The sequence below is a fragment of the Takifugu rubripes genome, chromosome 5 (genome assembly GCF_901000725.2).
Source record: "Takifugu rubripes chromosome 5, fTakRub1.2, whole genome shotgun sequence".
Taxonomy (NCBI): domain Eukaryota; kingdom Metazoa; phylum Chordata; class Actinopteri; order Tetraodontiformes; family Tetraodontidae; genus Takifugu; species Takifugu rubripes.
The window spans coordinates 8,570,506-8,596,530 of NC_042289.1; the positions used below are offsets into that span (position 1 = coordinate 8,570,506).

A 26,025-nucleotide genomic window follows, 5' to 3' on the forward strand; every position below is an offset into this window, starting at 1 on the left:
GTGATATTTTAGTGATAATCATAATTTCTACTGATCAAAGTCGATTATTTTACATCTTTTTCCAAACATGAAAACTACCTCTATAATCCCAATTTCAGCCTCGAGCTAATGGTCCCGTTTTGACCACGCCCATGCTGCTCTGATTGGTCTAAAGTCGCCTAGCCCCGCCCCCTCTAGCGACAGCTGACCTCATCTGATAGCATTTTCTTCTGAAAAGCCTTTCGATTGTTCCAAACAAAGCCACGTTTCCACTGGAACCCACAAAAAAACAAGATGGCAGCCTGAAAGAGGCAATCAGCGAGGATTCAGCCCAGCTGTGTTTCCAGAGGAAGCGCAGAACAACCCTGGTTGTCTTGGAAACGCAGGAAACGTGGAATTTTTTGGGCCCAATCTAACTCGACCGTTTTCCGATTTCCCATCAATGATTCTGGCGTTCATCTTGTGACGCCGTTGTTGGGAAACGTGCTGGTTCCCAGTTTCCCACCTGGTTTGTTGCCACTCAAGCAGTAATTGTGTTTTCTCCTCACATACAGTATTTAATCGAGCAACACGGTGGAGCTGCTTCCTTCCTTGCGTTTGAAGGAGAAACGAGCAAAATGAGCTCACGGAATTCACACGTGCCCACAGTCTCTCACTCGCCACGTCGCCTTGGCGACCTGAGATCCTGGACACGCCCTCCGCTCAAGGTCAAACCAGATAAATATCTGTTTGTTAGAGGGCCTGTTCTGACTGTCCATCCATCTATCCTTCCTGAGCTCCTCACTGCTACACACACACACACACACACACACACACACACACACACACACTCACACTCACACACACACTTCCTGCTATTTGGGTTCTTTTGTAAGAGGAACCTTCTGCAGGTCACATGACTCTGCATCCCACAAAGGATGCAATAACAAAGGTTATTCATCCTCCAGTTGGACTTTTCCAGCTTCCCTACCCACAGCACCAGCTTCGAATATGAGCCCCCGCCACGCAGTTGTTTTGGCCCGGTTCCTCTTCATCAGGACCCAGAGGGGGGGAACAAACATGGGGCGGAGGGAGGAATTTGCCCCATTTGCCCTCCTCCCTTTGTGTCGCTGTCCGGCTGGTTTTGAAGGCCACGGAAGTGGAAGGGAAATGATTGAGCTTGTTCACTGAGGCTTGTGTAGAACCGGCTCCTGACCCGTTTGGAAGGACCGTATGCCGTGTTGTCCCATTTGGGCTAGCGGCTAATGAGCGAGGAGACACTTGTTGCATCTCAGTTCCGTCCTTGTGGGATCGGGATCGGGATTTGCTCGGCTGCTACCAGGAAGTTTTCCAGGCCTCAGGAACGTACCTGCATCCCGGTTAGGAGTTATGCAACAAAAAGAAAACAGTTTGGAATTCTAAAGTCTCCTCAACGGGTTACAAATGAAAACCGCCTCTGACTGTAGATCAAGGGGAACCTTGTCTCTGATTTCAGTTGAACATGAAATAAAACAGACACACTTTTTAGAAACAGATGTCGTTTTATTAGCAGAACAAAAAGAACAGGCCGAACTTGGTTGTTTGTGAATATTTAAGCAACAGTACATAAGAGACAGATTTGAGGAATTTTCATCAGCTTCATAAAAAATAAGAAAGGCAATGCCAAAAAAAAACACTTCACATCCTCAGCGTGATTGGCCAAGACCTGAGTAGGACATTATTTCTTCATCTGCGATATCAAAATATTAAGTGTAAACTGGATTGCGTATATTGACACTTGTCAACACTAAGAAAAGAAAAACCTTGGTTCCATCATGATGAGGGTAAATGCACACCTGGAGTGTAAAGGTCCTGATTGGAGGAACACGATTGTCATGATTGGAAATTTCTGCCCGTTTTGGAGCCGATCTCTTCACTGTCTCTGACGCTCCTGTTTGAAGGCAACGATGAACTTCCAGGCTTCCACGTAATGAGCCAAGAGGAGCTCCTCGGGGAACTCCTCCATCTCAGGGGAAACGTCCAGGTCTTTGCGCTCCATGTAAGAGAAGAGTGTGACCGCAAGGCTGAAAGACACAAAGTTTGAACATTAAGCTAGCGGCCCAGGAAGGTTAGCAAATTGGCATCGCATACAACATTGTCCTCTTTTTCACTTAATACTTCTTTAGCTTTATTTACCTCCACTCGGGCTTGAAGGTGTCCTCTGCGTTGGGATTTTTAAGGACGAGCACCAGGAACTCGTGCATCTCCAGCAGGAAACCTTCAGCGCTGTTCTTAGAAAAAAAGGCCGTCAGGAGCCTGTGTTCCTCCTCGCCTAAGGCCTGTTTGTAGAGCTCCGAGGCCCCTGGAAACGGATCCTGAACAACGGAGACGAGGAGAAATAATGTCAGCGGCAACATCGGTCCTGTCACACAGGTTAAGGAGCGCGGCGATGCCTTACTCTCTTGAGCTGCAGCATGTTTTCCGACTTCAGCGAGGAAAGCAGCTGCCACAGGGCGGCGCAGTGCTTCAGGCAGCACATGCTCAGAGCCTGCGGGCCAAGAACAGAGGCGGCGTCTCATTTACGACAACCTGAAAACCGCACGGACAACCGGCGCCTGGCAAACACTGACCTTCAGGATGTGAGGAGGCATCTGGGTCCCCATCTGCAGCACCTCCTCCAGATAGGTGGACAGCTGCATGTGAGGCTTCTCACTAGTCATGGAGAGGAAGCCCAGGGCCACCTCCAGCGTGGACAGGGCCTCGCACACCTCACTGTAGGACTGCAGCTCGGCAGCCACGGCCAGCATGGTGCGCATCTGGAGGGGCTCCTGCAGGGGGCAGACGCGTTTAGAAGCTCAGGAGGATGAAATAAAAGCCCCACGCGACAGATGATGCTCCCACGTACCTGCTGCACTTTGGCTTTGAGGTCCCTCAGGATGACCTCATAATTGCGGTCATACCTGTTAACTAGTGTTGGAATCCCCTGTGTGTGTGTGTGTGGGGAGGGGAGGGGGGAGGGGTGGGGGGGGGGGGTTAAAAAGGAGATGATGAATCAGGTATTCAGTCCAGCCCAGTAAAGCTGCTGGACTTTGTTCCTCCACTCACCTGCAGGATGATGAGAGGTTTGCCCAGTAAGAAGCGGGAGACGAGCTGCTGCTGGAGCTTGGCTAAGTCGTACTCCAGTAGCGACTCCTGACCCCTCTCAATGCTGTACTGGGTGTTGGACAGAATCAGGGGCATCAGGTCGCGCTCCAGCTCGTAGCGGATCACGTGCAGGTCGGTCAGGTCCACCGGGCTCACTCTGTAGCTGCAGGAGGAGAGCAGGGAAAAGTCAAATCCTTCTAGTCTGGGGCAGAAGAAGCGGACGCGCCGGAAAAATAAGGCTTGAGCGCCCCCACCTGGTCTCCTCGCCCATGTGTTTATCCATGCAGTACACCATGTTGTTGTGCAGGGAGATGAGGTAGCTGATGAGTGCTGTGGAGCACAGCCCTGGCCCCTGTCGCCGTGGCAACAGGAAGCTAAAGTCACTGCTGTGGTCCATGTCGCTCTGGCAGTACTCAGCCGGGATCTTAATCTCACCTACACGATAAAAGAACGCAAACTCTCTTTCAGTTGCCGCTGTTGGACGGCGCTGATGCACAGTCGCTGTTATTTACCGTTGGTCGCCAGAGAGACGCGGAGCTGATTCCAGGTTGTCAGGAAGATCCCGATGTGTTTCTTGTACCAGGCTTTCAGACCATCTGCGCGCACGAAGGAAATAAAAAGCCGTCACGTACGAGCACGAGACATATTCCCGTCCGTTGCCGACCGTTTCCCAGAGAACAGAGAGCCGCGGTTGCCGCTGGAGACAGTTTCCCTACCTGCGTTCTGAGTGTTGAGAAACTCTCTGATGGTACCAGTCTGCACGGCCACATTCTGAAAGCTTTTGACCAGATTTCTCTGGAGGGCCAGGATGTCGGGGAGGTGCTTCACCAGGCGCAGCTCCGCTTCCTAAATGTCCACCAGGTTTGGTTGTTGTTGGGAGGCACAGATTCAGCGTCCATTCAGGAGGAAGCCAAATTGTTCAGTTCTAATGCAACTACTCTGAAACCTGCAACACTAAGCTATGATGTGTCTGCGCTCACCTTATGCAGGAAAGTCCAGAGCACGGGGACGCTGTCTTTCCCACCATTCAGCTCTACAATGTGGGTGAGACTCTGCAGGGAGATCTTCTCCCTGCAGCTCCACACGGTAGAACAGTGGATCAGTGAATCCTTGGGAACCGAGGCCAAGAACAGGCGAGGATCTCCTCCCAAGAGCATCATGACTGGACTGGCCGACACGCGGGAGTCCGCCCGGATTAAGGCGTTCACTTCCTTCAGCTGTCTGTCCAGGTGCTGTTGAGGAGATGACAGCTGGAGAAGTGTTGCTCCTGTCACGTTTTTAAAATAAATCTCTTTTATTCTACCTTCAGTTGAGGTGCGATGATGCTGTTGTTGATTTCCATCTCCCAGCCATTTCGATACACTTTAGTGGACAGCAGATTGTCAAAAGGAACGGGCCCTGCAGGGGGAGAGCACCTTCACTTAAACTGATCCCGCACTGAAGTGATTTACTAACACAAGCATGATTCTACCACTAGAGGGCACCATCTGCAGACTCGGCAGAGGCCACACATAGAGACGTGAAACAGATTCTAATTACTTGTCGTCTGACATGAAACAAGCCAAAAATGAGTTTTTTTTCTTACAACTTTGTTGTGTGTGGGGATCCAGAAGGCTGTTGATGAGAAGGTGCACCGTGCTGATGGTGTCGTCTGTCCCCTTTCCCAGACACCTGATGAGATGCTGCAGATCCTTTTTCAGGTGGGCATGCAGAAACGCACCTGGGTCATGGACCACTGGCTTGATGATGGCTGACACAGACTAAAAAAGAACCAGGATTAGCCACTAACCAGGCCGACCACGCCATTCAAACTCCACCTTTTAATCACCTGATGGTGGCTCCTAGCGCCGAGCAGCAGCGCCATGTGAGTCAGCATGCGGATGACAGTAAAGGGAACAGGGGAGAGGCTCTTGGTGTCCAGCATGTCTGCATTGTTCCTGCGGCTGGGGTCTCCGAGGACATGGCCTGTTTGAGTGCGGTCACCTCTGTGCGAGACAGTTAATCCCATTAAAAAATATAGACTAAAATTAACAGATTCGTCTAGATATTAAAAGGGATTTACTCCAGGTTAACCACATGAAATCCCTCCAAAGGCCGGTGATCAGTTCCTCCAATCGCGGCACCACAGTCCAAACATCGGCTTCTTTCCATGGGTTGGCCACACTGGTAAAGGAAAGGGCGAGAGGTCCAAAGGCAATGAAATCTGACTGCACATGACATTTTTATTCTCAGAGGTACTGCCTCACTTAGTGTTATTATTTTGGATTTTCCAGTCCATCTGGATGAAGAGCTTGTTTTTACAATGTCTTTGTGACATACATTTGACTTATGACCGTTTAAAAGGGAATTCTATCAGAAGTCATACCTCTCCAATGGCGATGGGGTGACCCTTTGGACAATCTGTGATATGAAAATATCAAAAATGAGTAAATCTAATGTTGATGTGGATGTGTTTTAAAGTCGTTGACTTACGGTACCACTGGAGGGGTCCGAGTGCTTCTCGAGCGGCGGCTTGCATGTCATCAGGCATGCTGGGTAGGAAGGCTTTCTGCATCCACATATAATAACAATCAGTTTATTTCTGAGAATGAAAAGTCCTGTGTCCTCGCAACAGCCCGTACCTGCATGTTAGCGGGCGTGTGTGCGAGCTGCTGCAGGGGAGCGAGGACCCCCTGGTGTCCACAGAGTAAAACAGCAGCAAGGTGAATGGTCAAGTCCACCAACACGTAACGGGAGGTGGACGCTCCAGGACGAGCGCACAAAGGCCCGATTTGATTTCTGACCAGAGCCTCAGCGAAGGCTTTCACCGCTGGGTTGGTGAGAAACTTGGAGGTTTGGATGAAGGCCAGCAGAGCTTCCAACAGCTGAACAGAGAATAAAAACGCCCGTGTTAGATTAAAGCTGAAATCTATTTTTGTTGAGACGTTAAGACTTACTTCCTGCTTCAGACTGAAGCTATCGTTGGCGTCTCGTAAGAGCGCGGTGACTTCTCGGTGCAGTGCTAGCAAAAGGTAAACTGTTGTCTGCTGAGGCAAACATGCACAGCTCTGGGAAGGTGATAAGAGACAGATGTAAAAAAAACAGAAGCAACATCGGTCAGAACAAGAGAGGTTTAAGCCAACTAAACGTGATAGATGCAGACAGACTCCCTTAACTAACAATGTTCAAATAAAACAAAAGAAAAAGAGGGGCAGAAAATCTACCTCGCAGGTCTGATCCAGCCCCTCCATGGTGCCCTTCATTACTGCCTCGGCCACAGCGTTTCTGATCGTCTGGTACTGCTCCCCACACACAAGATACTGGTCTATCCTGGTGGGGTCGTTACTCTAGACATGACAGAAAACGCGTGATTAGTGCCTCAGAGCTACGGGTCCTTTCAGAATACAGCCCTGCCCTGACATGGAAGCTAAAGTTGAATAATGTAACAGCGACTGAACCTTTTGGAGAACTTCCTGAGGGAAGAGCCACTGTACGGCATCCACTTTCAGAAGCTTGGAGACAAAATCCACTCCACACTGGCTGCCAACCTTCCGGATCAGGTAGACGCGGTACCACTCGTTCCCGCTCCTCCTACACAAGGCCTCAACGCTGTCCAGAAATGCCTTGATCCCATTCGGACTCGTGTTTGGTGCTTATGATGAGAATAAAATGAAAACGTCTGTAAATGAGCTTTCTGTCCAACTCCAGGCCAGCTTCTCAATAAACTCCAGTGTAAATATCAGCAAAAGAACACACCAGAGGGTTTGACGTTTTCCACAATGAGGCGAGCAGCCATGTCCAGGTCCATGCGAACTCTGGCCACCTGCTGCAGATAGGCCACGGTGGCCGTCTCTGCAGACTGCGTCTCCAGGTAGTTCATCAGGAAGAAACTTTCATCCTGCAGACAAACCTGCCGCGCATCTGCTGATCTGAATTGGAACCTTTCGTACATGGAATCCTAAACGAAAGGTACGCGATTTAGAGTTTACATAAGCCCCGCTGAACAAAGGAAGGCTTTTAATGCATGTGCACCTCCAGGCAGTTGATGTACAGCAGGTACAGCTCAGTTTTGTCCGTCTTCTCCAGGATGTTACTCTGCTCGATGTGCAACAGATGCTGCTGCAGATACCCCCGGACCTCTTCGAAGCTTCAGAGAAGGACAGGCAGGAGTGAAGCCGTCGAAAAGAAGTGAGCGAGATTTACAGCAGGACCAGCGCCTCACCTGTACTTCAGCAGGAGTTTGAGCACTACCGAGCGAACCACTGGGTTTTTATCCACAGAGTCGTCGAAAGGTGAAAGCATCTTGGTAAGCGTTTTGCATTTGCCTGCCCGAAGAAAATGGGACTTTTTAGTGAGATCTGGCGAGCAACCCACAAGAAAAGTGGTTAAATAGGAGTCCTGCCTTGGAGGAGGGGCACGCTCTTCCCCTCTACAATGAGAAAGGACAATAAATGGCGGATGACATCAGAACAGGGCGGAGAGTTGTCCTTGAAACACACGCTGGTCACCAGGTCAATGAAGAAAGCGTTGCACTGCTTCCTGAACCGGGCGTGTTGGTTGACAAGAACCCTGGAGCAACATTAAAGCAAACATCCCATCTCAGCGGGACTACACCATGACTCGGGTGTTTTACTGTGAGTCACTGACCGGACATCTTCAGAGGGAACAATCTGGAAGTCGTCATTGACCTGCTGCGTGCAGAGTGGACAGAACATCTGGCCGGGACACAGCCACTGTTTGAGACATGCCTGACAGTAGATGTGGTCACACGGCAGACACAGGGGGTCCTGGGGGTCTCCAATGCAAATGGAACACAGCCCGGATCCAAACCTGCAGAAAGCATCACGTGAAGAGCCAAGGCAGAGAAAACCACAACTCATGACCTTCTGAGGAGACCTTTTACCTGAAGAGGCAGTCCACAGCCTTTTCCTTGCAGATTTTGAGCAGAGCGATGACCTGCTGGAACGCTTCGTAGGTTTTAAGATCAGAGTTTTTTTCCAATATCTTCGCCAGGACATAGAATATGACGTACAAAACAAAGAGGACAGGTCATCGGAATTGTTCCCCTGAAGACAAACACCAGGTGTGCAGGTCAGGGCTTACCTGGCCAAGTTGTCTGGTGTGTTCCAAAACGACAGGCGTCAGCTTCTTCTCCACCTTGTCGATGCCCAACAGAACATTCTCCACAAACAGAGACAGAGAAAATATCCGACTCCACCCAGCTCTGATGGTGGAAAGAAAACATGATCAGTGAGTATAACCCAAATGTCACGGTGGAGCACTTCAGTGTCTTCAGCTTACTGGACGTTGCGGACAATGGTCTGGCTCTTCTCTCCATAGTTTCTCAGACTTTCCTCTGAGCAAACCAGCTCAATGGGAACTTGGAGTTTTTTGACCATTTGTAGCCAGGCTTGCCTTTGCTCATCTGTATCCAGCTGTCTCAGGTCCAGGCACTCCACGCAGGCCAAAGCAGCATACACGTCCAGAACCTTCGCGGGCAGAAGGTCAGCCCCACATCAAATCTTCTCATTTCAATCAAAGAGCTGTCAAAGTAACCCGAGACAGCGTTGTTTTCCTCCAAGACTCACCAGTTCACTTCCGGTGGTGACATTCGGATTCCTCAGAAGGTGTGGGAGCACCTGGGGCTCAATACAAATCATTCTGGAAAGGTTCTGCATTCGGTTCTTGTAGTGGTGATAAGCAGCGTGAACCCACGTAAAAGATATCACTGGACTGGTGACATGGAGCTGCAGTCGCAGCTCATCGACGCAACAACACAAGGCTTTGTAGAAGAGCTGCAGAAGCCAAAAGAACTCCCATTAGGACCCAAATCACAATGCCATTAAGGTGAAACTGAAAATGTCAATTTCTACAGAAAAATGACCTCATGGTGTTCAGGACAAGTCACGTTCATCGTCATGCAGACAAAGTCCTGCAGGTAGCGTTGATAAAATTCCACCTGCATCTCCAGATCTGCTTTACGGACGTATCGCCCGAGTGGCGTCTTCCAAAACAGCTCTTCAAACTCCTGCTGCGTGCGGCCTGGCGTGCACATGCATTCATGTGAAAATGCCCACAGTAACACCCAGAGAACACCCAGAGGCGGTTGTTTACCTTCCTGTTGGAGCGCGAGGACCCAGAGTTCCTCCAGGTAGTTCCTGATCCTCCAGCTGAAGGGCAGGCTGCAGCTCATCTTGTTTTGTAAAATGGAGTTTTGAACAAGGAGTGTTTTTCTGTCACTGCTGCGAGACAACAGGGGGCAAGAAAGAGCTCCAATTAGGGGAAAAACCAGCAGCGAAAGGGCCCGTTCAACGCTACAAAATTACAAGCACTGACCTGTGGTCCGGAGTTAAGTGTGGGATTTCCAACAGCTTATCGTTGCTGAAAATATCTAACCACAGTCTCTTGACAGGCTCATTACTGTCCTCATCAAACAGGATGTCCAAGTTCTGGTCACGGTCCACGACTGAAACCAGCTGAGCCAAGAGCGGAACAACCACAGTCTGGACACGCTTCCATAAGGTGTGCCTGTCACAAGTCCCAAAAAGGTTAAAAAATCCCTCCAAAATGTGAGACTCTTTAAGGAAGCATGAGGAGACGCTACCTAAAAGTTCCTCCTTCTTGCAAAGCGTCAAAGTTTGAAGCCTCCTTGATGACCCAGTTGCGCTCCATGGTGTTGCTCTCCAGAGTCCGCAGCATTGAGTGAAGATGCGCTTTCACGGTTTGCAGGAACTCAGCTGTAGAGAGTTGGACATGAGACGCTGTCGAACGAATCTGGCGGCAGCCAAACGAGGCGCTGGCGTCGCCATTGTGTCACCTTTTATTTCGTCGTGGTCGCAGAGCAGCGTCAACAGAATCTCAACCCTCTGCGCGCTGCGGAGGCCGCTGTCGCCCTGGTCCCTCAGCATCCCAGCGGCGCTCTGCACACAGCTGCGCACCAATGCAGTGGTGTCCACAGCCTGTGGGGCACAATCAAACAGCTGCACTAAGCATTAAGCAGATTTCAACTAAATATGCTTATTTTCTCTAATTTGCGGGCTCACAATTTCCTCTGGGTCCACTTCCTCCTGCTCCTCAGTGTACATGGACTCAATCTCCATGGCTACAGAAACGATAGGGTTCACCTCTACAATTACCTTTAATAGCATAGCACTTGTATCTAAGCACAGTTGTTTAATTACCTTCAGCTGAACTCATCATGCTTTCAAACATCTGACTGATTGTCATGTTCTGCAGCGCTTTAATGTCTGACACCATATCTTTGGATCGGCGGAGGTCGTCTATGTGAGCGGCTCTCCAAACGCCTGTGGACGCACACATGTTTAAAATCGTCCTTTTTTTGCCACGGCAGACTCTTTTTTTGTGCTCTCACCTCCATGAAAGCCATTGTAGGAAGTGCCGCCTTCCATTCGTGGCAGTCGGGTGATGAAGTAGACAAAGACTCTGCTTCCCGTGTTCTGCTGAGTCAACTTGTTGATTTCATTGAACGATGAATGTCTGAGGAGAGGAGCAAAGCTCAATGGGGCACAACCGAGCAGGTGAGCATGCCAACAGGGTGGAAACGTTGGACCTACTTGGCGGATATGATGAGCTTGGTGCTATCGGAAGCTTCGTCAAAATCACACTGGATAATGAGGATCTTGTTGCAGGGCCTATTGGTGTCGCCGGCTTTTCCAGATGTGAGAAAGGTCCTAAAAATGGGATTTGGTTTTAAGTTTGGGGGAATGTTTCAACCTTTCTTAAGGTCTACAGACCCGCTTGCTGGACGCTCTAATTCAAACCTCAAACTGCCACCAACAGGCCAACGCCTGCATCGGCCATTAAATTCCATGGGAAAATGTGAGTTCAAAAGAGGAACTAATCTATTTTATTTTACTGTTTCAGGAGTTTTTACTTTAAATTTCTCTGCTCAATCAACTAACCTGATCTTCTTCAGGAAGGAGTGCTCAGTTTCAAACTGCTGCAGCGAGAGAAGCTCCACACCCTTCGCCATCTCCTTCAGTGGTTCCAGCTCAGACACTGTCAGGAGTCTTGAGAACGTTGTCACCTGTACAAATAGAGGACAGCGTTTGAGTTCTCCGGCTTGCCTCGGTCGGCGGTAGAAGCTGGTGCTGTGTGATGAGTTGAGGGTTACCTCTGTGAAGGTGGAGCCGCACATGTTGTCCTGCCTCATCTGAGAAACAATGAAGTCAGCCAAGCAGCTGCTGCTCTGCTCCTGAAAGTAGACCGTGGCCAGATGTTCGCTCTCCACTCTGGGAAGGTCCGTGCAGTCCAGTCGCACAACCGAGTCTGGGGTCGCACACTTGAGCATTAGGAGTTTTGCCTCATCCAGAACCCTCCTGTCGTGATCAGCTTCGTCCCCGATGTCCTTGTGCTTCTCGATGGCCTGAAGTACAACCGAAGCGCACATGTCCGAGTGGTAGCCGATGAAGACGTCCGCCTGCTGGTACCTGTAGGTCACGGTAGTGTTTTGACCATTGACGGACACAAAAAGAGCCACCCATTTCTCCAACTCTTCCACCATCCTCTTCTGTTCAGTTTTCAGAACGGTGTGGATGTCGAGGTAATGTTTCTCCAGCCTGTTGATGAGAGGAATGGGAAACTGCTTGTAAACCACGTCCCTCTCCTCAATAACAATGAGCCGGAAGTTCCTGTGCACCCGGCATTTCACACGGTGGCTCCCCAGTCCGAGATCCACATATTTCTGGTCTCCTAAGCAGACGTAGTACTGGTTCAGGGCATCATAGAGACTTTCGTAGAGATTCTGCAAGTTCAGAAGCACAACAGTCTGACCGGTCTCCATGCAGATCTTCACTCTGTTGATGTTGCGGCAGATTTGGGTATACTCTTGGTCTTTTGGGAAACTAGATCCAAAGATGATTTCCGGCAGACAGTTTTCAGAAAAGACCGTCTGCTGAAGAATCTTTAAGGCTGCACAATTCCTCGTCAGCACCAGCAGGTATCGGCATTCTTCATCATGTCCGGCTCCCTGGATGTTTTCCCGCACAAACTCGATGGCGTTGATATTTTCGAGGCTTGGTGCGACTGGCAGCCATGTGGTAAAAACGGCAACTGTGTCCACGCTTTGCTTGCCACTGAAATTTCTCAGGACTGCCTTCACAGTTTCCTCTGAAGTGGGCTTCCTCTGAGACGATCTGGCCACTGCAAAAATCATCTTTATTAAGCTGTAATAGTCACGCAAACCAAAGAACCCTTTTCCTTCTCCTCTGCAGATTTTCAAGTAAGCTCTTGCAAGCGGTTGGAAAAAATCCCTGATCTTCTCCAAAATCATCCCGTCCGACCTGCATATGCCTTTGGCAGTCTCAATGAGCTCCTTCTCATCAGGGTCGCCACGGGAGACAAAAATGCCTCTGTTCATCTTGGCAGGATCCAAAGCCCAGTTGGAGATACCAATGAATCCCACCTTTTTGTGCGGGAGCGGGTCATCGTCGATGCATCCTTCCTCCAACAGCGGGTGAAGCGTTTTAAGCGGCATCTTGGGAGAATCCTCGGCTAAGCCAATCTCATCAAGGACCACCACTCTGGTGTACTCGGCCAGGTTCTTTCCTTTCTGGAAGCGTCCGCATTGCTTGAATATATTAATGATTCCTTCGGGGGTCGAGTGAGGGCTACACTGGAAGGACACCAAATCGACCTGTTTCAGCATTTTGTAGAGGTCAGAATGCGCCGCCTGGCCCTGCATCGCATCTGCTACAAGAGTCTTGGAGAGAGATTTGGAACTTCCGGGTTTCCCAACCAGGAAGAGGGGGATTCTCAGCTCAATGCAGAGAACCATCATGAAGACGTTCTCTTTCAGGGCACTATTTCTTGCAATAGTATTCCCCATTGGCACGCCACTCAATAGTAAATCCTGCATGAGGGAGATTTCCTGCATGACCTTAGCTTGGTTATATCCTTGTGGTAGGCTTTTGCTGACAATCTGTCTGTATTTCTCCTTATATTCCAGGCAGGCATGGTAGCAGACACCTATGGACATCACTAGGGACCAAACCACAGGATCTCTGACACTGGGTTGTCTCTGGCATCTGTCATTATTCTCTGCATTTTGTCTTCTATCATATTCTTCAAGTTCTGCAAACAACTTGACATGATGCTCAATAAACCAAACGAAACACTGCATGCAACGCTCCACGTCTCTCAGGCTGACAAAGCTGCATTCATCGCACCTCTGCCGCATGTATTTCTGCGATGCTGAAAGCACTTCGGTGATCATTTTGATATGAACCCGATCGATCGCGTTGCTTTGGGCTACCCGTTGTACAATCTGCTGGATGTATATTGTCTCTGTCTGATCATTCAACTGTCCAAAGTCCCACACCAGAGGTATCATGCTGGGCGGCAGCGCCTGTACTCGATAGACCAACTGGCGGAGAGGGATGGAACCGAGCTTTTCGTCTGTCTTGTCAGCTCGAACTCTGTATCCGAGGCCTGCGGACTCTAACCTCTGAATCATCTCATCTTTATGTTTTCGGTAAGGGTTGCACGCTGCGATAATTTGCAACCTGTTGTCCTGTGTGAAGCTCTCTCCCCTGATGGTCTTATCACAGAGGACCTCTTTGATGCTGCTGATGGCCTCAGTAGTGTTGGCCTCATCAAAGAAGAGCACAGAGTCAAAGTTGTAGTCTTGATTGTTGATGATTGCCATGCATTCGGCTTCCCTAACTTTGGAGTAAATCATCTCAGAAGTTGTTCCACCATGAACTTTCACCAGTTTCATGTTGTCAGTGGCCACTCCACTTCTCTGCAGTTCACAAAGGAACTTAATGAGCCTTGTCTTTCCACAGCCCGTCTCTCCCATGATGATGACAGGGATGCCACATCTGAATCGCATATGAATCGCGAGCATCTTCAGAATGTTGTCAGTCGTGAGCTCGTACGTTTCGTCGGGGTCCGTCGGCCACTGGATTCCAAGGACGCGGCAGAGTCGCTCTATTTTCTCCCCTCTTTGAAGGCCATCAAAGTCAATGTTGAAAGGGACTCCCTGGAGCTTCAGGTTTTCATACAGCTGTATTGTCATGATGTTCTTTTTTATCACCCTTTGAGATGAGGGATCAATGGCATCAACATAATTCTGTCCATTGGGCTGAAGATGAAAACCAATAAAGGTCATGGACTCGTGGTCGTCATTGAAGAAAATGTAGGGGTGCAGTTCAGTTTCCCATCTCTTTCTGATCTGAAAGGGAGCCAGGTCTTCATCTCGCATTCCAGTCAGATTCAGAGACAGCCTGCCAGGGCTCTGATCGGAGATGCTCAGTGACGGAGTGGCAAAGTCTTTAGCCATCAGAATCATAAAGTCCACCACAAAGGTTTTAAATCCAGTCAGCAGGTCTCCAGTAACTGCAGGATCACAAAACACGGATGTCTCGCAGTCCCTCAGCTGATGGTTCAGGAACCACACAAAATTTCTTAGCTCGGCCCAAGATGGGTCCGAAACTCCACAGTACAGGAGAAATATCTGTAGACATTCCACATGGGACCCTTCAACACCTTTAAACCTGAAGGAATCAAGGTCACAGTGGTTATGAAACCGCTGGAGGTACTGATAAGGCCGCTGAAAAGCCTCACTCCTAAATATCTGGTCATCCATTAACGGGTCATCGCCATTTCCATCTGTGAGGTCGTCCCGTTTCCCCATTTCATGGTTTACCACTTTATTGGGTGGTCGGCAGAAAATAAATGGAAACATGTTAAAGAAGATCTTCCCAGTTTGAGCCTATCAGGGAAAAAGAGATGAGAGCATGAACGGTGGTTTTAGATGAACCGAGGCATTAGGCGTGTCCACAATAGTTTGAACTTGCCTGGCTTGAAGGATTTCTCTCTGCCTTGACAGTCGGTTGTAAAACCTCTATGAGATACAGCTGGTTATCGCGGCACTTCCACATCTTCCCCTCAGAATCCATCAAGTAGCGCAGAATCAAGAGTTTAAAGAGAAACTCATGGAGACCCTTCCGAACCTTCAAATTATTATGAACCGGCGCTACATTAGATTCAATGAACATCGAGGAAGCATGACATGCGCTACCTTGGCAATCATAACAGAGGTACGAAGACCCTCGTCAGCGGGATTAAAACTTACCGAGGACGTGACGTCAAAATGGAACAACACGGGTTCTGTCCACGTGGGGGTGGTCAGTAAAGACCGGAGCACATCATCCTCATCGATGACAGGGTTAATCAAGCGAATGCACTTCAACACTGAAGACTCGGCAGAATGTTTCAGCCTTTCATACAGCCTCTTGATGTAGAGAGATTTTCCTGTTATAGCAAATAAGAATAGTCTAGAGTGAGAAAAATTTAGCTTGGTGCAAATTTCAAGTCTGACAAAAAGTAGTGGTGCACGCACCAACGCCAGCCCTCTGTGATGAGACGACCCCAACGCACAGTCTGTCTTTGAATGCAGCTGCAGCGCTGCTCCGGTTTTGTGGGACAACAAAGTGTCTGTGGAGGTACTGCCGGAGCCTCTCCACCGACTCCTGTGGAATCACGTGGACTCTGTTCTGGCTGAAGGCAGAAGGAATGTAGCTGTGCTCTCTTTCTGTGCTGCAGATGATCACAAGCCTGTAGTCTTTCCTGCTCTGCATTTTCATCTGCTGGAAAAATTTCTCAACCTTGGAGCTGACGTCATAAGTGAGCAGGTCTCCGAACAGCAGAGAGTATATCTTCTGACCCTCGTAGCCTGTGCTGAGGCACCGTCGGAGGAATATCTCCACCTGCTCGTATGGTGTGGAGGGGGTGCAAAGGAGAACCTCGTCGTACGTGGGCAGGGGTTGATCTTCGCTGCTCATATAAATGGAAAGGCATGCTGTCAAGATGTCACTGTGGGGGCAAACGATGAGGTTTGGGTTTCCAGGGACCAGGCCTTTGGGAAGCTGCCTATTTACCAATCCCACTGTAACATCACTTTCACTGGCTTTGTCAGCCAGTAATTGCAAAAGTCTTCCCAAACTTTTTATATCAAGAATGTGAGGCAGGAAATTCTTCATGTCTGCCATGTAAGCATCCCATATCTGATCAAATTTCTGCACAGCTGAATCCACACAAGGATCCAAATCATTTTCTGGTTCAACAACGTCATTTTCTTCTTCAGGCTTAGTAAGAAGCTCATACTGGAGGGTGTGCTTGACCTGTCTCAAGTCTGAAGCTGTGCAGTCCGGCTTTACGAGGGACAACATCATGAGAACTTGGTCCTCTACGTCGCTCACATTCTGCTGACTGAGTTTGCTGCACAAGTATACGATCTGTTCAGCTGTGTAGCAGTTCAGGTAGTAATACTGTAACCTCTGTTCTCTTACAAAACCCGCCCAATCCTTCAAACCCTTCTCCATTTTCCTGCAGAGCTCTGTCAGCTGTGTGTCTATGCTGCCCTCCAAAACAACACTGTCAACATTATCCAAGTGGAAGTCCATCACGATGCTGGGTTCTTGGCTGTTCAAGCAGCAGCGGATTCGTGCTTCCCAGTGTTGGACCAGCGGATTCCCGGCAGTGTAGAGGGTAATGAAGGTCTCACAAAGTCTTTGCACTCCATCAAAAACCTAAAAAAATGTGGAGTAAATTCAATGATTTAAGTGTGCAAAGTATACAGCGACAGAAGGGGAAAAAAATCACTTGAATTGTTTGTAGTCACACTTATTGAGGAAAAAGATGACACTATGAGAAACACACCTCTGCGAAGTGATCAACTTCATTTTGGCCTTGATCCCCTTTCCCGGACATGAGCATGAGTTTGTTTTGCAGCTCTCGTAGGTCCTCCAGAGAGTAGCAGCGCATCTGCTGACCCTCGTCATTCTCCTCCAGAATCTGCAGCTTCAGGACAGTGTCGAGGCTCACCTGGAATAAAAAGGAAGCAAAAGCAATGCAATTATTTTTTTAACCTTAACCCTGACCTCTGGGCTGCATGGCCAACGTGATGATTTATGATGTACCCGTTTCTCCCTCGGTGCACTGATCAGGTAAATGCCCTTATTGTTGATGGCCGATGCTAAAGAGAGAGACGAAAGCTCCACCGACCCATGGCTGTCTTTGACGGTCTTCAGCCATTCCAAATGGCGAGCCGTGTCCCGCTTAGAAAAGAAAAGCACCCATTAAGTATTTCTGTCTCTTGGCAACAGTGAGACACAAGCATACAGTGTTGCACTTAAACGTGACGTCATCTTACCAGTTTTTTGGGAAGATTTGGATCGTTTTCCAAAGCTCTCCAGAGCTTCTTGACCACCTCTTGGAAGACATGAAAATCAGAATCTGGTTTGAGCTCGTACAGCATGGAGGAGTACCCGAGGACGGCATCGTGGAAGCACGCAACGCGATCCACATCCATGTCGTTCTCTCCAGCCGAGATGGAGGCCAGGTCGACGAAAACCTTCAACTCATTGATGTCTGAAAGGAAAACACTGCCTTTTCATGCTACTGGCATATGGAAGGGATACTAAATATGCCTAATTCTGAGGTAAAAAAAACTTGTATACATAAAAAATTAAACATTTGAGCAAGTAGATGTTGCTGTTGGTCATAAAATACTCCAAAATTAACGAAATTAATGTTTTTCTACTACATCCCTTCATTCATTCTGAATATTAGAGGAGTGCTCCATCAGATACCTGGGGATGGAAACAGAGCCGATAATGTCGACGCCTACCTTCGAGAGCGTCCTTCACCCATTTTACAAAATGCCTCCTGAGTCCCAGCTCTTCTAGACACAGTCTGCGGGGCTCGTTGATGTCAACCAAAATCTTTTTCGCCTTCATCAAATTGTTGTCGATCCGATTGAGCTGCTCATTCTGAAAGTCCACGTGATTCTGAAGGAGGATAAAGAAATCCGCCGTTATCATCTTCATCGCACATCACTTAAGGGGGAATTTACCATCCCCGACTCTTCTCTGCGTTTCACCTTCTATCTATTATCTTTCATAAACTAAAAAGCGTAAAATTTTCAGAGGTGCAAATCCTTACGACTTCTCTCAGCGTCTCCAGGACCCTGAAGTCTCCCTGGAGGCAAAGCGTCTCTTTCACCATCATGATCATTTCAGCCGAGGCCACAGCGAGGTGAAGTTCGTGGTACTGCTCGATCTGTTGGACCCTGCTGTGAATCCACTGTTCATCACTCCTTTCTTCGATTCTATTCATGATGAGTAGTTCCCGAGTGAGCCCTTGATAGTTGCCCTTAAAGGTGCCAAACAGCTGGTTTATGTCTTTCAGCTTTATTTGGCCTCCTTTTAGAAGCTCATAGATACTTTGATACTTAGAATACGCTGGCTGGAAAATCCTTTTGCGTATCTTTTTTGATGTTGCCTTCATGTTTGCCACTTCCTCATCCTCAGAATTGTTGGCCTTCATTTCTTCTGCGGCTACTTGTTTAGCTACTTTCTCCCAGCACACATTGAACAGATGGCTGCCCTGAAAAGTGTACAGATCCTTTGCCATGTCTCTGATTTTTCTATCCAGTTGGAAATAGGTGACCACTCCAGTGTTATCAGTGGGTAAATGGTCGACCTGATGAACCTTCATGAAATCCCTCAAGCACTTGGACTCGATGACGACCTGCTGTCGTTCTACCATTTCATCCACGCTAACTATCACAGAGATAAAACAGAAATGATAAATCCATGTAGGTTCCAATTGGGAGGAACTGGTGTGTTTGGGACGTACCTGTCATGTGATCCTCCAGCTTGAGAGTCATTGTTAACAGGATGTTGAACAGCTCCTTCTCGTGGTACACTGCTTTCACTTCAGTCTGACGGCACTCCATCAACCTTTTCATTTTGTCCTTGTTCTGGTAGCATTCGATCCCAGGGAAGCAATCTGCAGCTGTGGATTTTTAAACGCCGTCAGGACCCAGCCACCACATCAGTCCTCCTTCTACAATGATTATTACCGATCTTCAGGAGATCCAGGTAAGCCTCTTTCTTCTCCAAAATCACGTTCAGCAGGGCAATCTTGATGTTTCCATCGGCCAGATCATCGCTGATGGCCACAAGGGCTGAAATGGCTGCGTCCATTTTTTTTTTGGCTTCCTCGGAGAGCTTCGCAAGCACGTTCTCTTCAGCGCCTGAAATGACAACGTCGCCCGCTTGTAAATGGTGTCCCACATAAAAACTTGTCACTTGTAACTTCCTTTTTACCGTATAGCTGGAAAATGTGTTTGGCAGCAGTCCAGGAGAGGAGGTGCTGAAGAACCATTCCGTCATCATGGTGAGGGGTTTCGCTGGGCCAGGACTTCTCAATGATCGCTGAGATGAGTCCCACAAACTTCCAGTTTACTTTAATCCTCTCCAAGATTTGTCCTTCATTCTTGTTCTGCGTGGGAGGAACAGGAGGCAAAACATGTTAAACAAAGTGATGGCGATACACGTTACTGCGCACTTTCGTGTTTTTGTTCCCGGCCCTACCTGGCACAAGGATGGAACAGCCTCAAGAGCACACTTCTCAATGATGGCAGCAACCCATGGAGCTGAATTTTCAAGACTCTCTATCTTTGAGCAGTAATATTCAATTTGTTTGCGAGCAGATTCCTGATACATAAAAACAAAAAAATCCAGTCAACATTTCAGATTTGGCGGTGGTGGAGGTGTGATAAGCGTGCTACATACTCTTTGGTATATGCCCATAAACTCCTTTGAGAACGTCTCTCTCCAGCTTTTGGTGCATTCGTCATCAGCGAAGCAGATGGAGATGATGTTGTTCCATAATGGTATCTTGCAAAAGAGCCGTTTTCTGTTAAAAACTGTTGGATTTATATTTGTGTAATGACAGAAAGCTGCTCACCTCAACATCTGCCGACGCCGAGGAAAAAAAACCCTTGCTCAGCAAATTCTGTTTGAAGGAGCGGGCCATCCAATTTCTTATGATGGACTTTGCCTTGGAGACGCAGTCATTTACATTCTGTTGCTTTGCCTTCCCCTCAGGACTCTGAGAATATCAGATAATACGGCATCTGAAACCAGTTAAACTGACAGAAACATTGACATTTTCTGTTCCAACACATTGGTCACAAACCTTTGGTGCATTTCGGTGAACAAAGTCTGTCACTAATGCCAATATGTTCATACACGTTAGAGGAACATCTGGGTAGTTCTGGTTATAAGATTCAGGTTTCACCCCTCTGCAGAGTTTGTCCAAAAGTTCCACGATCATTGTGAGGCAGGATTGCCTGTATGCCCCTGTGAAGCAGCTGGGAATAAAAGACAAAGACAAATTAATGTCTTGTTTTCAGCCCCTGTCGGCAGGGGGCGCTTTGGGCAGGTTTCTTCCAGGAAAACCCTAAGGGCTCAGTGGGTTAAAGCTCTAAATGTAAATAGCCCCAAAACTTCAAACAACCCCAAAGCTTCCCAATGTCTAATGCAAAAAATTTCAGAAGGAAAATATTGGAAAGGAGAAACCACCTGTATTTGTCCTCAACGAGACGCCCGTGGATGTGTTCAAGAACAGCAGATACCGTCTGTAAAACAGAAATCCCAGTTTTCAATCTCCATTTTAAATGACAAAAGACATCATTTTCAGACCCCAGCTCCCTTTTACCGTTACTGAGTGTGAGCGAATTTCCGTCTGAGTGTTATTGAAAACGACGACAAGCATGTCCAAGAGCTCCACGTTGACCTGCCCAGCACACTCCACCAGTTCGTCGAGTGAGATCAGATACAGGCAGGAGCGCACCAGTATGGGATCCATCTTGATCAGGTAGCTGCGACTTTTCAGTGCATTCACCATTGCCCTGCACAAATATGACATACAGCAAATGGAACTGGAATCCTAAATGGATTTTAGGTTAAGAAAATATTAGATAGTTGTACTAGTGGTGAGTATCGAAAGGCAAAAGCAAAGATCAGAACAATTACACGTCTTTGTATGGCAAAACATCATGATGGGAGTTATGTGAATATAAATGCCCCTTTATCTTTCATCATCTACCCAAAATTTTCAAAGAACTGGCAGCTCAGATGAAAAGGCTCGGTACTAGTTGGTAGAGTGGTAGGAGCCTGGAGGGGCTGTTTGTTAGCATACACTCAGCCTGATTTGAATATATTTTTCAGAACTTTGAAATGTTGGTGGAAAAGGGGCCAATGAGGCAAAGACCTGGGGTGGCTTACTGTTTCTGCTGACTGTTCATGTTTCTGGAGGTCCCGACCTCAAGGCCTTCCAGACCTGCCCAGTAGGGGCCATATTTGGTCTTTACAGGGTCAGGTTCTTCAAAGGGCTTGATGGTTCCATTGACGATGTGCCTCAAAGGCAGGACCAGAATCCAGCCGGGGTTTCCGGTTTTTTTCACAGCATTTATCAGCGAGGCCAATTTTTCTGACAAACTGGAGCAAAGTTAACTCTTTGAGTAGCAAAGACACACAGCAAGACTCTATACTTGAGTCACGAATACTATATTTTGGTATTTGTGGGGGGAAATAAAAAAACTAAAACATACCCTCTGAGAAAAGGCACCTCTCGTGAAAAATCGGCCCAATAGTTTGTGAACTCTTCCTTCGTCATTTGGGGCAGGCAGAGTGCAGCACAGAGGCGAAAACATTCAGCGTCTTTCAGTCTGATACTGTAACACTGACACACACTCCACATGACCACAGCGGCTCTGAGGGGGTCCAACCCGTACACAAGTCCTCCATGCTCCTGCTGAGGAAGCAACCTATGCACCATGAACTCCTTCAGCATGTTCCTCACCTGGAAAAAGAAAGAATCTGTTCATTTACCTGTGTGTCCCGGCACGGCCTAGAAACTCGGCCAATTTTGCGGCACTTACATTTTCTTCTCCGTAGTCTAAGGACAGCCATCTCTTTTCTTTTTCCTCATACACAAATGGTTTTGAATAGACCTCAAAGAACTGCTTCAGCTGGAGCCAAAAGTTTTTCAAGTTGACATCAGTCCAGCTTTTAAGAAGTTCAAAAATGGTCTCCAGCATCACATTTCCTGCGATCTGCCTCCCTTTTATCAGACCTTCCCTTTGTTCCGACCTAAAAATAGTGGTTTTCAACTGTTGCATTTTGGTTGGCTGCACACAGATGATGTCATCGTACTGATGCCAGTCACCTTTACAAAGAAACGCAAGAAAAGGCCTCATCGTATTAATGGTAATATGCGATTAATACAGCTGGAGAGTGTAAAACTCTAATTACCGTTGGAATCCATGAGGGTTTCCATGACGAACAGGCATCTGTTAGTAACGTCTGTAGAATCTTGTTTGTATATAAACTCATATTCGTATTTGTTTTTCTTTGCCTTGTAGACAATGTATTTGTACGGTATGGATATCATTGTCGCTTGTTTTTTACATGCCGGCAGGCTGCCTTCTACGAGGAAACCGTGTTCTCCGAGGTCTCTGCGGGGGAAAAGAATGGATTCACATATTTAAACAGCACCCACAAAGTGGACCCGTATCAAAATCTATGTATCAGAATACTAATGAAAGCAGCTACGACTCTTTATGAAAACGCAAATCTGTGTCATACTTAAATTCTCCCATAACACTGCTAGTACCTGGTCACGGACAGCTCAGCTATATCTTCCTTCCATGTGCCAAGGGGTGGTCCGGCCCTGACAAAGATCTGATCTTGATCTAAATCGATTTTGAAATCCTTTGATAGAACTGCGTGGAAGCACACCATGAACCTGTTCGCTGCATCAATCGTCCTGCTACTCCTGGACCTGGAGAGCAGAACCAACCACAGACAAACGTCAAAGTGATAATGTCAGGAAAAGAAGGGCGGGGGTTACAACTGGCAGAGCTACGTCACCTCTTTGGTGGAGGCGCAGCAGGAATGTCAGCGGGTATTTGGGCTACATCTGATTCTTGTTTGTCTCCAGAGTCCTGAACCTCGGCACACTCTCCTGGACCCTCTGGGTCCACACTGGAGCCAATGTTCTGGGCCTGTAGGTGGAACATTGAAGAGCAGCACCATGACTTCCTCTCCTTAAACCAACCTGCACTTTTCGCGCTTCGTGCACATTAATCAGTGTCACCTGTATTGGTGGTTGAGGCCCAAAAACCATCTTTTGCTCGGTTGTCTTCTGCTTCGACTTGTTCTTCCCCGTCTGGTTGGTCTTTCCTTGCTGCTTTCCGTTGGACTCCAGGTTGGCGTTGTGGTCCAGAACAGATTCTCTTGTGTTGACCATGTTCTTGTTGGAACTCTTTGACTTTTTGCCCTCATCAGTCGGGGACATGACGCTCTTGCTCTCCTCTATGGGCCGTTCAGTCGGAGTGTCACTTGGGGCTGTTTTGACTATCTGATCCCCAGGGGAGTTCGGTTTGTCCTTCCCACTTTCTCCAGGCCTGTCTGAAGCTTCTTCTCTGTCTGTGGTCTGGTCTCTCACTGCTCCCGTTGTGTGTTCAGATGGCTCAGCTCCCGGCGTAGATGCCATAGAACTGTCCAGGCTCTCGGTGTGCGACGCCTCATCTTGGACCGAGTCTGGCCCCTCATCCATGGCATCTTTGGAATCTTCACTGCTAGACGACTCACGTCTCTTCCTTACTGACTCTTTCTGAGATGGATTAGACTGACTCTTTGGATCCATCATGGAGGAGTCATCTTTCTTATTTTTGCCCTTCTTCCTTTTTTTCTACAAAAGCCATAAAGAAAAGAAACATTACTGTATATTTCCAAACAATTCATCCTTTTTTCCCCTGATTTTTAGAGTAACTGGTGACGGGAAATCTCTCTTTTACCATTAAACATAGCAGCCAATCATAGTATACCTTCTTAACTCTACCAAGGGAGGTGGAAATGTCAGGTGCTGTTGTGGCCGAGGGTACAATTTGTAAAACATGAAAAACATGATATTAATAGCCATAATTAACAAAGCAAAAGCACACCTACCTTCTTCTTTTGCATGCTGACGTCAAAATCATTTGGCCTTTTGGGTGATACAGATTTATTGTTGTCCAACGCTGGGTTGATTTCTGATTTCTCTCTTGTATCTTCTGCTACCAAAGATTTGGGCTCACTGGTTTCATCTAAAATGCATAGAAATTCGGCCAAATGACGTCTGAAGTGATTTAAACTGCACACTCTCATTAAGTGTCTTGAAGGAGCTTCTGAGCTCTCAGTGACCATATCTTGTTTCCCATTCTTCCAGAGATAAAGCAAAGCTGAAGGGACAAACAGGCTAGATGATTCTTTTGGGTCCAAGGTTAGCATCTTCTCGTTGGGATCGGGGAAAGACAGACTGGCTGTCGCCATATATGGTTGACACACACCAGTAACCTTCCATTTGCCTCATAAACCTCTCGGTAAAAAAGTCTCATCAGAACTGATGCTGGATGAACTGTTGCTGTATCACTTCGCCTGATATCATTAAACTTCATTTCAACACAAGTCATCTGAGGCTCCTGTGTGTCACTTCCACAACTTGCTGAACAAAAAGCACCATGTCAAAACCAAGTCCTATTCCTATTTTAGATGTAAATTTAATCAAAGAGCTGGTTTGCAGGATGTACCATAAATCTATTAAAACTATCAAAACAGATTTAACAAACCATCAACTCTACAGACACAGTTTGGATTTTCTATGTTGCTCTCAGTTGTACTCATTAATTTATTAAATACATCCCACAGTGCAATCAACAATTAAATACGCAATAATGAATCAACATTCTGATAAATTTACTTACCCTGCGTGTGTTTGGTTGCGACTGACAGCCTTTTACCACACTCGCTGCAGAACTTGGCTTTCTTCCCAACACTGTGACCACAGTCTGAACACTTCATCTTCACATTTCAGTGGACTCTGCACACAAGGAATACAAGTAATGCACTAACTTCTTTCAGACAATAAACACTATCCACTTTCGGTTTTGAGGTTTCATTTAATTGGAAATAGAGTCATGAGGCAGCAGGCAACAGTCAGAGAGGCCCTGGCCTATACAAATGAGGGGCAGAGTGATAAAAAGAAACCATTTTGATGCCACTCTTCTCGGAAATATGCTTGACTTTCTCAAAATGAAACCAAATTAGGAACAGCACCTAACTTTGTCACAATGTGCCAGTCTGAATCGATTTTTATGCTGCAAAATGATAAGACTGCAAAATGATAGTGACAAAATATAAATCCTTCTATTTTTATCTCATTGTCAGTGAGCAGAGAGAAGGATGAAATACTTTGTAGATTAGATTTTTTTTAATGAATTTTTTATTTTTAATTTTTTTAAAACGAAGTGATCCATCTTGTTAATAATAAAATATCTTTGTCAAAAGGCTGCCAGCCAATCACAACCCTGCTGCTGTGGAGTCACTTCCTGTTTTATAGAGCCTGATTTAATAAAGCAAATTTACTGAATAGTGTGTGTTTGTGTGTAAAGTGACGTTTTATTAAAACGCCGTGTAACAATTCATGCGCTTTAATACCCAAAATAAACGAGGTGGCGAAATAACTGTCCTACGTCGCTTTGATCGCATCACAAACCACAAACATGCAACGCTAATGCGAGACGAAACGTCCGACAACTGGAACATCTGAACCAATCTTACTGACCCGTGTCTTGTGTCGATGATGTCCCGGGTTAAAACGGTTTACCGGCTTGATGGGTGCTGACAGAAGGTCTGATCACCTGCAGCGTCCCCCCGTCGACTTCTCGGTCAGCCGGAGACAGCAGCCTTTCTGGCGGTCCGCAGAAGAGAAAGTTGACTAGTCATCTTTGACTTTCGTTTTGGCAGAATTGGGCGTCGACGTTATTAAGTCGCGCTGGTGTGGAGGACGGTGGATGATTGCAAACATTAAATGGTGGTGCATAGATTTATTTAGAAGAAATCATTAAGCTTAAAAAAAGATTTGACATTCAATAAACGGAAGCTATGTTTCACGTCCAAGGTAAAATAATCTGTAGCAGCTTATTTCCCAACTTTCTTGTATTATAGTTCCAGACAGGACGAACAAGGTCCATGCAATAAACACCTACAGTATGTTCTGACGGTCATGTGCCCTGGTGTAATAAACTGACTAAAGAAGGAGACTGAG

The 26,025-nt window shown here is 47.3% G+C and overlaps 1 protein-coding gene across 1 annotated transcript; it reads right to left on the reverse strand.

Moving 5' to 3' along the window:
• Nucleotides 1–1,479: 1,479 nt before the first annotated feature.
• On the reverse strand, nucleotides 1,480–25,737 carry rnf213a (ring finger protein 213a). Its single transcript, XM_011603991.2, has 67 exons — nucleotides 25,543–25,737; nucleotides 24,683–24,798; nucleotides 23,889–24,025; nucleotides 23,035–23,631; nucleotides 22,809–22,942; nucleotides 22,552–22,719; nucleotides 22,191–22,393; nucleotides 21,818–22,104; nucleotides 21,488–21,738; nucleotides 21,162–21,374; nucleotides 20,593–20,785; nucleotides 20,457–20,512; nucleotides 20,071–20,245; nucleotides 19,840–19,983; nucleotides 19,665–19,769; nucleotides 19,464–19,586; nucleotides 19,197–19,371; nucleotides 18,950–19,123; nucleotides 18,724–18,882; nucleotides 18,028–18,647; nucleotides 17,714–17,873; nucleotides 17,237–17,454; nucleotides 17,004–17,141; nucleotides 16,744–16,908; nucleotides 15,425–16,613; nucleotides 15,158–15,336; nucleotides 14,880–15,035; nucleotides 11,195–14,794; nucleotides 10,983–11,107; nucleotides 10,635–10,751; nucleotides 10,433–10,557; nucleotides 10,242–10,364; nucleotides 10,104–10,162; nucleotides 9,878–10,019; nucleotides 9,665–9,797; nucleotides 9,397–9,588; nucleotides 9,175–9,302; nucleotides 8,945–9,102; nucleotides 8,649–8,855; nucleotides 8,362–8,549; nucleotides 8,164–8,284; nucleotides 7,964–8,064; nucleotides 7,708–7,890; nucleotides 7,463–7,629; nucleotides 7,283–7,385; nucleotides 7,093–7,207; nucleotides 6,817–7,018; nucleotides 6,519–6,712; nucleotides 6,285–6,407; nucleotides 6,018–6,128; nucleotides 5,703–5,945; nucleotides 5,554–5,629; nucleotides 5,447–5,481; nucleotides 5,144–5,244; nucleotides 4,910–5,066; nucleotides 4,667–4,841; nucleotides 4,385–4,479; nucleotides 4,062–4,313; nucleotides 3,798–3,927; nucleotides 3,594–3,677; nucleotides 3,336–3,516; nucleotides 3,043–3,244; nucleotides 2,843–2,920; nucleotides 2,568–2,765; nucleotides 2,396–2,485; nucleotides 2,134–2,312; nucleotides 1,480–2,021 (listed from the first exon to the last, which is right to left on the reverse strand). The coding sequence occupies exons 2-67, from the start codon at nucleotides 24,777–24,779 to the stop codon at nucleotides 1,871–1,873; spliced, it is 15,360 nt and encodes a 5,119-aa protein (XP_011602293.2). The 5' UTR covers nucleotides 24,780–24,798; nucleotides 25,543–25,737; the 3' UTR covers nucleotides 1,480–1,870.
• Nucleotides 25,738–26,025: the final 288 nt, after the last annotated feature.